The sequence below is a fragment of the Sander vitreus genome, chromosome 2 (genome assembly GCF_031162955.1).
Source record: "Sander vitreus isolate 19-12246 chromosome 2, sanVit1, whole genome shotgun sequence".
NCBI classification, from domain to species: Eukaryota; Metazoa; Chordata; class Actinopteri; order Perciformes; family Percidae; genus Sander; species Sander vitreus.
In genome coordinates this window covers 31,986,513-31,998,615 of record NC_135856.1, presented here as the reverse complement: position 1 = coordinate 31,998,615, position 12,103 = coordinate 31,986,513, and the positions used below count along the sequence as shown (strand labels likewise).

Here is a 12,103-nt window from a genome sequence, read left to right as displayed (position 1 = left end):
AGTGCTGTAATCAAGAGGCGCTGGGACAAACAATAACACGAAAAGCAATAAGCTGTGAGAAGCAATAAAGTCTCTGTTCCAACTCCGGGTGAGCACAGCGGTTCACAGAGTGCATGGACAATAATCCAAATCTCTCTCCTCATAGCTATGGGAGAAAGCTATTAAATTAAAGCCCTATGCCTTTTTTCTTACGTGGGAGGGTAAAATATTGCGGTGGGCATTAGTCCACGAGGTGCTTCTACCAAAAGTGCACACAAGGGAACAAGCAAACCGGTCGAATGAGGCTCCAAACATGGCTGCAGGGTCACACCACGTGCAGGGTTTCTGCAGGTTTCAACAAGTCAAATTTAAGACCTTTTTAAGACCATTATGAATCAAATTCAAGGCCTCTATCACAACACAAAAGTACAACGAGTGACCGGGTTAGCTCAGTTGGTAGAGCAGGCACACATATATAGAGGTTTATTCCTCGACGCAGAAGGTCCAGGGTTTGAGTCCGACCTGTGACAATTTCCTGCATGTCTTCCCCCTCTCTCTACCCTTTCATATCTAGCTGTCCTATCCATTAAAGGCAGAAATGCCAAAAAAATAAAATAAAATCTTAAAAACAAAAAGTACAACGAAATGCAGAGTCATAATAGTACTTGCAAAGTAAATAAAAATGATTGACATTGAATAAAAGCAACACAGGGTACTAATAATCTGTACATATACAGCTAATTATATTTGGACTAGCGAAAGAGAGAACTACAACACCACAGAATATGTCTTGGATTCAGGGATAGGCCTCTTTAATCCTGCAATTTGAATTTCCTCAAATCCTCACACTCAAGTGGGCATCAGGGAGAGGTCAACGGAGGACTGAGCAAAAGGGCTGAATCCCACACCTCCCTCTCAGTGACTGTTGGATGTCTAAAAAGTCACGTAAATGAAGAAAAAACAGGGAAGGTGTCCAACAAAAAGGGGGAGTTAGGGTTAGTGGGCACACCTCCTATTTATGCACCCTTGTCTAGAGCTGAAGATCTTTGCCCGAACCCGACGGGACCCGACGAGTTCGAATGAGCGATGCGTTTCGATTAGCGCGAAAATGGATGCTGAGGAGGTGAAACGGAGGCTGGCCTCTGGCGATTACGTTTTGGTTGCACCGGCAAAGAAAGCAAAGTCTGAGGTGTGGAAAACCTTTAGGCCTATTTAGAGTGCTGAGATGTTACAATGTTACAGAGGACTTCTTTTATTTCTTTGTTCCAGCTTCCAAGTGGCCAATAGCCTACATTAGTCATAAATAAATGATGATTAAAAAAAAAAAGTATAAATGAGTCATTCTTGACAAAAGGCAAAAGAGCTGTGTGCGTGCGCACATTTGAATAATGTCGGGCTGTGAACGGGTTCGGGCTTTTAAAAAGCTGTCGATCAAAACGTACTTGTCGGGCTCGGGCCGAAGTCTGTCGGGTTAGGGCCTTGTCGGGCCGAACTTTTAAGGCCCGATTACAGCTCTACCCTTGTCTCCCTGTTCTCCGTCCTCTAGAGTTGAGACTGGGGGGGGGGTTCCTTCCTTTTGGACTGGATTCAGTGACTGGATATAGTCAAGGACCACCATCCAAAAGGAAAAGAATGAACTTTTTCTTTAAACCATCTACAAAAAATAGGTGGTCCATCATCAGATTGTTTTCATTTGATTTAACCTTTATTTAAACAGGAAGTTTCTTAAGATGCATTATCTCTTTTAGAAGAGACACCGGGCCAAAATGGCAGCACAAGTATAGTTTCCGGCTGTTCTTATTCGTTCCTACTTATACCTACGAAAAGTAAAGCACTATTTAATTTGTATATAAACTGCCAGGACGCAGTATGAAGAGCGACAGAGTCTGCATAGGGAGGAGGTTGGGGATAGATGGAGGGGCCAAAAAAACCCAGGACTTGCGCCCAAAAGGCCGCTGTTAGTGTCCCGTGTGAAACCAAAACTCAAAATAGACTTATTTTAACTTACTTTTGTTACATATCTTACGTATTTCACTAACGCCACGTACATATTTTTGTACGTTTTTTCAAAACATGAAAACGTCTTAACATGAATTGAACATATTATTAGCAAATATAAATCCCCACTGATGATAGGCTTACTGGCCTATAGGTAAGGTAGTCACTAAGATAATCATCCACAGATCCAGTTCATCCTGAGGAGTCACTGTGCCACATGTACGTTTAACATTAAAACATGATTTATAAAATCATGGCAACAACTATTAGGCTATTTTAATAGCTTAGTATTCTATGCAAAAAAAGGTGTGTATAAAGGCTTTAGGCCGCCCTACACGTTATTGTAGGCCCAGTAATATGCAAGTTCATTTTATACAATATATGTATTTGGGGGTCCCTGATCTAGCTCTCTCTCAGTTAAGGGGTCCTTGGCTTAAGACGATCCCTGCCGTAGAGGACAATACAAATAGGCCCTGAAAGATAGGACAGATATGATTTAAATCATTTAGGACTACATTACTAAAGACAGTAGCAAACAATAATGTAAATGAGTCTTAGGAACTGGAATGTGTCTTATGATTTAAGAATCTGTAAGTAGCTAACTTAAAGTCCTTGGATTTTGTCAGTTAATAAACTTTAGGAATCACATAAAATAATATTTGCAATGCAGCATATACGAAAATCCTTTATCCTGCATAGATATCCTTGGTGTGCACGCTGTAGGACCATACATTTTTCACAATCACACCTGGCACAGCTGGAAACTTCATAATTGGACACTGTGCTCCGGCTCCTTATGATCAGACCATACATAGCTGGAGTAATAAGATACTGCAACTGATCTGATGGGAAAAGATGAAAAAGAGCAGAGAAAAGTCAATGCCATTTTTTCTTTCTTTTTTTTATGTGCGCTAATAAAATATGCTCTTCAAAAAGCCCTTTGATCAATATCTGGAGGATGGCGGAAGTGTGTGAAAGAAATGCACCTTCAGATTCAATAAATCTGATCAAAAAAATCTAAATTAGCATCCCCAAGTGCCACACTTGACTTAACAAAAATAATGCCTTTTGATCCTTTTTGGTAAATGTGTGTCGTGTCATTTCCTGCATCTCATTCTTTCATGTCCCCCTCACATCAATAAGAGGAGGCATCACTGAGGCTAGAACACCAACTACTACATGACAGAAAATCGGCGTATCGATCGCTCCATCAGTCCATCCATCAGCATCCTCACACTGCGTGTCTTGTGAACGGTAAACATTTTCAGAAAACTCTTCATCACAGTAACTGTAATAATAATAGCATGTCTGAAAAAGTTGATAGATGTATGTAGTCAGTCACCAAACTCTCCAAAATTAAGTGGAGCATCCTGAGGATCTTCCAGCAGATAATGATGTATCAAACATTCGATTTATGAAGTCAAGGTGGGCCTATTTTAGTGCATAATCCTGACAAATTCATCTTCGTCTAACTCATACAGGAGAGTGACAAGACATCTGCATGTACTACCTGACAAATTCAGGTTTGCTAAGACAAACATAAGTATTCAGCATAACTATAAAACGATGTTGGTGCAAAGTCATGGAAGAGCATTGACGTCTGATATTCTGTTGGGAAAATGATGGCGGTCGTGACGTCGGTGTCTTTGTGAATGTGTGTCTTTGTGACGGTGTACATGTTAAGGAGAACTGGGCATCAGCCTCCTCGTGCTCTCTAGATGAAACGTCAAGGACCAAGGACCAGATGAGGTTAGGGGGGGAGATGTTGCTGTGGCAACTGTGGCCCCTTGTGTGAAATGATGGACTTGGTGGTTTACAATTAAAACAGCATCAGTGCAAAAAAAAATGTTCTGTGGATGTGACACAGACCCAGCTTAGACTGACAGTTTCAACATAACCACTAAGTTATTATTGTTTTTCAGTGCTTCTGTTTGCGCACGAAATATTCTTCGAAACCACTTTTCTAGCTGTGTTTTTCATCTTAAGAGAACGTTAGTATATTATTCATTAATTATTATCGTTATTAATTGAATTGCTCTGTCACAATTTCCTCGACTTTTGAGAGCCACCATTGAAACAGGCTCCCTGGATGGCTCTCCAAATCCTTCTCATTCTCTGCCTATAGCCCCGGCCATTGTTGCTCTCTATACATGGCACTGCTGACCTATACGAATAGACCAACAACAGCCCCGCATTCCCCACCTCACCTCTGTGCCTGCGCTGTATATGATCTGCTGAGTCGACAGGCCGCAAAGGGTCACAAAGAGAGAGAGAGAGAGAGCGAGAGGCACGCTCACGGGCGCGCGCGGGCGCACAACCCGTTTTTGACGCACCAACACGAGCACAGAGGAGCGCACGGGACGTTCATTCTCACCTGAGTCAAGTTGATTACAGTTAGCCATAGGAATACCGGAACTCTTCTTCCCTCTGCCTTCAAAATAAAACCTTAATGGTTCTGAGGCAGGCTCAGAAAAAGGGCTTTATTTATTAACTGTAGGGCCTAACATCATGTAACACGAATAGTAATGCTCACTAAACCTTTGACATATTAATAACAATTGTTTTCTCTATTAAGCAATTCATTGTTATAAAATGACTGCCAAGATACTCTATTTATGTTAGAAATCAGCGAAGAGAAGCTGGAATCAAGGATATATTTGGTCTAAAATGACGTAAATCAATTAAATTAACTGCTGATGAATATTCTTAATTAATAATTGTAACACACTGTAGCCTATGGGTGTTATAATGTTCAACAGCGCTTCATTTTGAAGACCATAACCGGAAGTGTGTTCCTGAATTCGAGGAAGCTTCACACCTGACAAACTTGCCTCGTTTACATCATTAGCATTCGAGAGGCAACACGCGCACACGCGCGAGCACGAAAGTTCCTGCGTGGACGCCGGTATAAAACAGAAGCGCCAGGTTCAGACAAAAGTCTACGTAAAGAGGATTTGGTGTGTGAGTAGCGCGAGGACAGCGGAGAGCATCCAGGTAAGCAGGAGCGGGAAAATAAAGTTCCCCAAGGGATGGATTTATTTAGCCTATTTACCGGATTAAATGTTTCTTTTGGCTTCTCCTAACCCAGATATTTTAGTTGCTATAGCTTGGCAGTCAGAACATTTTGGCTGCATCAGAAGTTAAATGTCAAATTATTTTTGAATTCGTATGGAGGGAAACAATGTTAGTTACAACAAATGGAAACTATTTAAATCCAATTAAAGTTCACATTTAGTAGATAACAATAGTTATCCAATAAATCTAAATAAATTAAAACTAAATTTGACAATACTCATACATTGAAGTGCTTATTCTCTGATCCATGTATTTTGATTTTCTTTTCTTTCTTTTCCACTTTAGAAATGAACAGATTTACTAAAACCCACATGACCTCACCCATGTTCTTCCCTGGCATGGGTACAGCCCCCTTCTTTAAGGTGAATTCACACACACACACACACACTCAAACATAAACATATATATACACACACACACAGTATACACACTCATGCCACTCCCTTGTCTTCCCCTGTGTGCAGGTGACTGTGTTTGAGCGGGAGCATTTCCAGGGCAAGTGTCTGGAGTTCACCTCCGAGTGCTGCAACATCTACAACTGCGGCCTGGACAACATCCGCTCCATCCGAGTGGAGAGTGGAGCGTGAGTCACAGCCTGTACGCCTGCACGTCTCTGTGGACAGCTGACTGTGTGTGTGTGTGTGAGAGAGAGAGAGAGAGAGAGAGAGAGAGAGAGAGAGAGACTGAGGCAGAGAGATAATGAGAGAGGAAGTAGTATCCAGGCTCCCACTAAAGCATATCATCTCTGAGGTCACACTATAGGACACTCCCAGAATAAGCAGCAGAGGGGAGATCATTCTCTTTTTTAATTACAGCTGCTTTTTCAGATGAAATACTGAGAACGAGTTGTATCATGAAAGCTGACAAGGTTTTTTTTAACCCGTCTGAAAGACATTTATACCGCAGGAGTTGCAGTATCCGGAGTATTCAGAGCTTGTGTGGTCAACAATGATCCTTGGTCAGCAGTGGCCCACAAGCACACAAATTCTTTAGAAATTTCAAACTACTCTAAACCTATACCTACTATAATATGTTATACTACGGATACTATTACTCTATTATGTGGCCCAGTTTTCACACTGGTAACTAATTACAATCTCAAAACCTTAACATTTCAAATATTACATTTTTCTCGATAAATATTCATGACCATGATCATGGGGGGTGTCTAACTGCGTGTCAATCACTGCTCATGTACACACATTCATTCTCCCTTGTGGGGGGAGGGGCTTAGGAGACCGTTTTGGGCTTTAGCAGAAAGGGGGGAGGGACTGAGAAGTTGTTGATGTTCAAATTTTTTGGCTAAATCCTGGCTCTTCCCAATCCTACCTACACCACCTTTAAGTGAGTTATTTAGATACTTCCACCACTGGGTATTATTCATTAAGAGAAGCTCAGCAAATCTGCTTCATCAGGACTGTGTGGCTGCGGTTTGATCAGATCTGACTGACGGCGCCCCTCCCACAATCATTAGCCTACATTTTGATTCAAATGTTGCTCAATTCTGATTGGTTTATAAACTATGTGACATCACCTTCTCTCAAACCAGTGAGAAGAACACAGAGAAAAACAGAAATACAGAAATCTCTCATGTAAAATAACCAAAACTGTTGATGAGAAAATATGTTATTGGGGCTTTTAGTATGAGCCATGTTTGTTAAACCCCAAAGGTACAATCAAATGGTTCAACTTCATGAATCAGGAAGCAACAGCCCATTACCATGACTACCCAACACGGTATCACCCAGATGTCATGTACTTCCAAATGCATAAATGTCTCAAAGATTATTTGTTTTTATTGTTGTGTGCAAATATAATGGGGCAAGTCTAATGATGTAGGTGGTAGGTTAGCAGTAGTGTTTACTACCTCATTCAGTTGTTGTTACCTCCGCCAAGGAGGTTATGCTTTCAGTTTGGTTTGTTTTGCCTGTCTGTCAGCAGGATTACGGACAAACTACTGGCCTGATTTCCGTAAAAAATGGTGGAAGGGTGTAGCATGGTCCAAGGAAGAACCCATTACATTTTGGTTGGCAGATACACAAATTATTTTTCACTTTTGTTAGCATTGCGAGATATGGCATGGCCTTGGCGGAGGTCTGCGCTCTCCGAGTGCCCTTCTAGTTTTTTTTTTCAATATTTTGTTTGTTTGTTTGTTGTGAAAATGCTCCAACATTGTTGTTGTGTTTTTGGATGATCAAAAGTAAGATTTGATAATTGTCCAACGTTCCTTATGTCCAGGGCTGGGTACCGTATTTAATACTTTTTAGGCACTTACCGAGTTGCCTCCTTTGTATCGAGTAGCGAAAGATGGCTCGTAATTCGATACCAAAGTTCAATACCTAAGGAGCAAATCATCAGCATCAGTGAACCAATCAGCATACAGCAAGCTTCTACCAAGATCTAATAATGCTGCTGATTGGCTGTCTAGCGTTACACGTCGTAGAGGCAGGCAGGAAAAGCTCTACGTTACCACAGAGACGCGGCTCACATATTAGGAGCTGAAAAAGAAATGAAAAGATTTCTTAAAAATGGATTTTATAAAATTGGCATCGAAAAAAGTATTGTTTAGGAACCGTATCGAAGTCGCAGTATTGGTATTGGTACCGGTATCGAACATTTTTACACGATACCCAGCACTACTTATGCCTCAGTGTTAAAGCATGCATAAGTCTATATAATAATAATCTACTTACCCGAGACAATAATTACATTGACACACCATCAGATATACTGATTGGAATTCTATTTCTAAATATAAACTCAAATAAATGAGTTACAAAGGCTTCAATTGATAACCTTTCGTGACAGTTCTGCCACAATTAGATGTTTAATTATTTCGTGTTTTCCAGATCAGTGATTGCATTTCTTCAGCTTTGGGAGACACACTTTAATTACTGTAGTTTTGTCATTTATATAAAAGTATTCAATGTGCACATTAGGAAATTAACTCTAACGTCAAACTGAATCAGCAAATCAGCAACTTTTTTTCTTCTTGTGTGGGTGTTAAGTGCCTAAATAATCCAGTTGTGTTTTATCAACTGCATGTCATTATATATTTCCAAAGAGCTTTTCTTGGTTGGAAAGAGTGTAGTCTCTTCCTCTGTATACACCAAGCAGCCATCTGTTGGTGACTCCTCACAGGCTAAGAAAACATTTTGAACTCTTAAATAATTCAGGATCTTAATTCTCCTCTCCTCTTAGCACACTGGTGCCACCCTCGGTATTTTGACGCACTTCAGACCAAAACTCTACTCAGAGCAGCTTTATACGTAACAGCCCAGACAGCCTTAGTCATGCTGTGTGCGTAGAGTTTTCCGAGGTCAGAGTAGCGAATCGCCAAACACCTGCTGACTTCAGCAGCTGAACCAGTTTTTAACCAGAGAATTGATTATCAAATGGCAATGCAACTGTGCAATTTGTAGCCTAAGGAAAGGAAAATACAATCCCTGAACACCAACTTGATCACTTTTGTAGAAACTGAGTGGATGGATGGCAACTCGCAAAAGTTAAAAGCTTTATTCAGAACCAAATATTAGCTCAATGAGCACCCAGGACAGTGTGGAAGTTAAGTTAAACTGACCGATTGTCCTGCCTTGGTTGTTGAGAGATGTGTCCCACTCCTCGAGGTTTCAGAGCCAACGGAAAAGAACTATGGCGGGTTTTTTTTGGTTTATAAAAACTTGAAGGAGAACAGAAGTTGCAATGTTTTACAACTAAAACCAAGTGATATAGCAATTCTGAAAATCCATCCATCCATCCATCCATCTTCATCCGCTTATCCGGGGTCGGGTCGCGGGGAGTAGCAGCTCCAGCAGGGGACCCCCAAACTTCCCTTTCCCGGGCCACATTAACCTGAAAATCGTCTATTATTAATTGGACATTTTTTAATCTTCAGTCAAGTGGTGGCTATTATTATTATTAAGCTGTCTGATTTAGGACACTTTGGCACTGTGGAGAATGTTCAATGTAAAAAAAAACAAAAAAGAAAACACAGGACCCTCACAACTGAGTGCACTGTTTCCTGTGTCCACTAGAGGGACAGAACTGGTTTAATGTCCCATCTGCAGACTTTGCTCCCTCTCCTTGTTTGCTTTATTCTCCTCTCACCCTGTCTAGTGTTACCTGTCTGTTTTATGTTCATGTACTGATTTCAGCCACTGCTTACCACTGTTATTCACCCATCTGACCATTTCACTCTTCTCTCTTTCACCCATGGGTCCAGTTGGGTGGGATTCGAGCACCATGACTTCCAGGGCCAGCAGTTCATCCTGGAGAGGGGCGAGTACCCAAACTGGGATGCCTACAGCGGCTCCTTGTCTTACCACAACGAGCGCTTCATGTCCTTCCGCCCCATCTATTGCGCTGTGAGTACATGCAGAGGGGGGAGGGGGGCTAAAATAAGACATAGGAAGAGAGAAGTCGGAGTGAAAGAGCGAGAAAGGCCGAATGGAAATGAGAAGATAGAGAGTGACGGAGTGATGCCACACAGCAAGTGACTGAAATAGCTCAAAAATAGAAATGAGACAAATGGGGGCCAAATGTCTGTTGCTCTGTACGTCTGTCTGACAGGCCTAACACTAGGGCTGTGTAGGGCTGGGCGATATGGAGAAAATCAAATATCACCATACTTTTGACCAAATACCTCGATAGCGATATTGCGACGATATTGTAAAGTTGACTATTGGTGCTTTCACAAAATATTTACACAATAAGATTTGTGATAAATAATCATCAGTAATGTGGATATAATGACTAAGGGCTATCTTGCACCCGGCACAGCACAAAGCCCGACGCAAGTGTCTTTGCTAGTATAAGACCGACGCAGTCAATTTCCCGTCCAGCGCCCGCGTCATTTAAATAACAAATGCACCTGCACCCATCTGTGCGCCCATGGGCGTGCTGGTCTTACAGGGAGGTGTATTCAGGTGCATTCTTGGTGTATTGCTATCTTGAGGCAGCGGGAAGTGATCGCGCCATTGACCAACAGAAACCTGGTCTGAAGTCAGTAGCGCAGCATTTTATTGTTATTTTAACAGCAAATTAGTAAAATGCGCCTAGGCTTATGAACAGCACACACACACTATGCTTGTTACACACACAGGGAAGCGCAGCAGCACACAAACATTCAAAAGATTACAAATAAAAATATTACGGTGCAAATCCGCCATCATAATAGCAATGCTCCAAGGTACAAACACGCCTGGCTTTTGAATGGAATGGGAGATGACTGATTGGTTTATTGCATGTTACGCCCAAAACACACCTATGAATTAACGAAGTACAGCCCTTTTGAACCATGTGCCCGGCGCACGGACCCTTTTTTTCCGACGTTAACTTAGCAAAAGTGGATTTCGACACGCCCTAAACGCACCTGCGCCAGGCGCTTCACGCCGTGCGCTTAGATCATTAAAATAGGGCCCTCAGCGGGTAAAGGCAAATAATAGAACAGCTAGAACAGTCTGAAAAGTTCCGAAAATTACATCACTTAACCAGGAAAAGACAACACTTATGTCATATTACGATATCCAAAATCGAAGACGATATCTAGTCTCATATCACGATATGCATTTATATTGATATATTGCCCAGCCCTAGGGCATAATTGCGAAATTTAAATCGCGATTACGATTATCAGCTCTCAGTGATCCCAAAAACAGAATAATCGAGAAAAACGATATTATTAAACTCTTACTTTGTCTTGTGCTCTTAATAATAGAGATTTCAATATTGACCAAACCAATCGTGATCATGTTTTTTTTTTTTCTATAACCGAGCAGCCCTACCTAACACTAGCTCTCTGTTGCACCCCCCTCCACAGTCTCACCACAGCAGCCGTATGATGATCTTTGAGAGAGAGAACTTCATGGGCCAGTGCACCGAGCTGTGCGACGATTACCCATCCCTGCAGGCAATGGGCTGGTTCAGGCCCGAGGTGGGATCCATGCACGTGCAGTGTGGAGCGTAAGTCCCTGCTTCATCCCAACACATTCTGGTTCAAGTTGAATGATAGCTCTTTATCATAAAGACGTTTCAGAGGGCTTTGAAGAGGAAAAAAAGAGCAGAAAAGCGGTACTATAACAGACACAATCCACAATGTAGTTATATCCGTTCAGACCTTTCAAGAGGCACACAGTATCATGTCCGCAAGCAACAAAAACCCTCATTTACACACTTGTAGGGCTCGGTATCGTTTAAAACGGGGGTCTTTTTTAAGCCAAGGACCCCTTAACTGAGAGAGATGGATCAGGTACCCCCTACTTACATATATTGTATAAAATGAAGTGGAATTGCTACTAACAAAGTGCACACGGCGATACCGCAAATTACATTTAACCGTGTATCCAGCTAATTTAACAATGGCTGATAAATAACAAGAAACTGCAGAACAAAGACGCTAAAAACATGTTGACAGAAATATGGAAACACTGTCACCATTACATAAAGTTTGTGCACCAGAGAGCACTGACAATTGTATTTTGTTGCTATAAAAAGTTCATTTATACCTTTTCAATTCTTTAACATATGCATTTAATCTGAATACCACCTGGAGAAATCCTTACTGTAAAGCAAATCTTTTTTTCTTACTTAACTTACCTTCTTGAACCTCTTCCTCCTGCCTCTGTCTTTCTTCAGCTTTGTGTGTTATGAGTACCCGGGCTACAGAGGCCAGCAGTACATCATGGAGTGTGAGAGACACAGCGGAGACTACCAGCACTGGAGGAACTGGGGCTCCCACTGCCAGACTCCCAAGATCCAGTCCATCAGACGCATCAGACACTGAGATGGAACGGATTAGGACTGGCAACAGCCACGGCTCAGGCTCACACCTGGACGCTGTGCTTTAGAGGTTTGACTATGGGCCAAAAGCCTGAACTTTAGATTTGGTTCTGAGTTTAAGGCTTGAATTGTCAGGACCGCAACTACAACGCAAACCATCAGTGACGTAGAAGCTACCTCTTTATCCCGGCTCATATTCATATTTCTGTCAAGACTCATTTTGTTTTAATACAAATAAAGCTCAGATTGAGAACCTGAGAAGTCCTTTGTTTCA

General features: G+C 41.7%; 1 protein-coding gene across 1 annotated transcript; it reads left to right on the top strand.

The window, feature by feature from the left end:
• Window positions 1-4,929: 4,929 nt before the first annotated feature.
• On the top strand, window positions 4,930-12,084 carry cryba1l2 (crystallin, beta A1, like 2). Its single transcript, XM_078266412.1, has 6 exons — window positions 4,930-4,971; window positions 5,338-5,414; window positions 5,517-5,635; window positions 9,275-9,416; window positions 10,871-11,013; window positions 11,686-12,084. The coding sequence occupies exons 2-6, from the start codon at window positions 5,340-5,342 to the stop codon at window positions 11,831-11,833; spliced, it is 627 nt and encodes a 208-aa protein (XP_078122538.1). The 5' UTR covers window positions 4,930-4,971; window positions 5,338-5,339; the 3' UTR covers window positions 11,834-12,084.
• The last annotated feature ends 19 nt before the right edge of the window (window positions 12,085-12,103 follow it).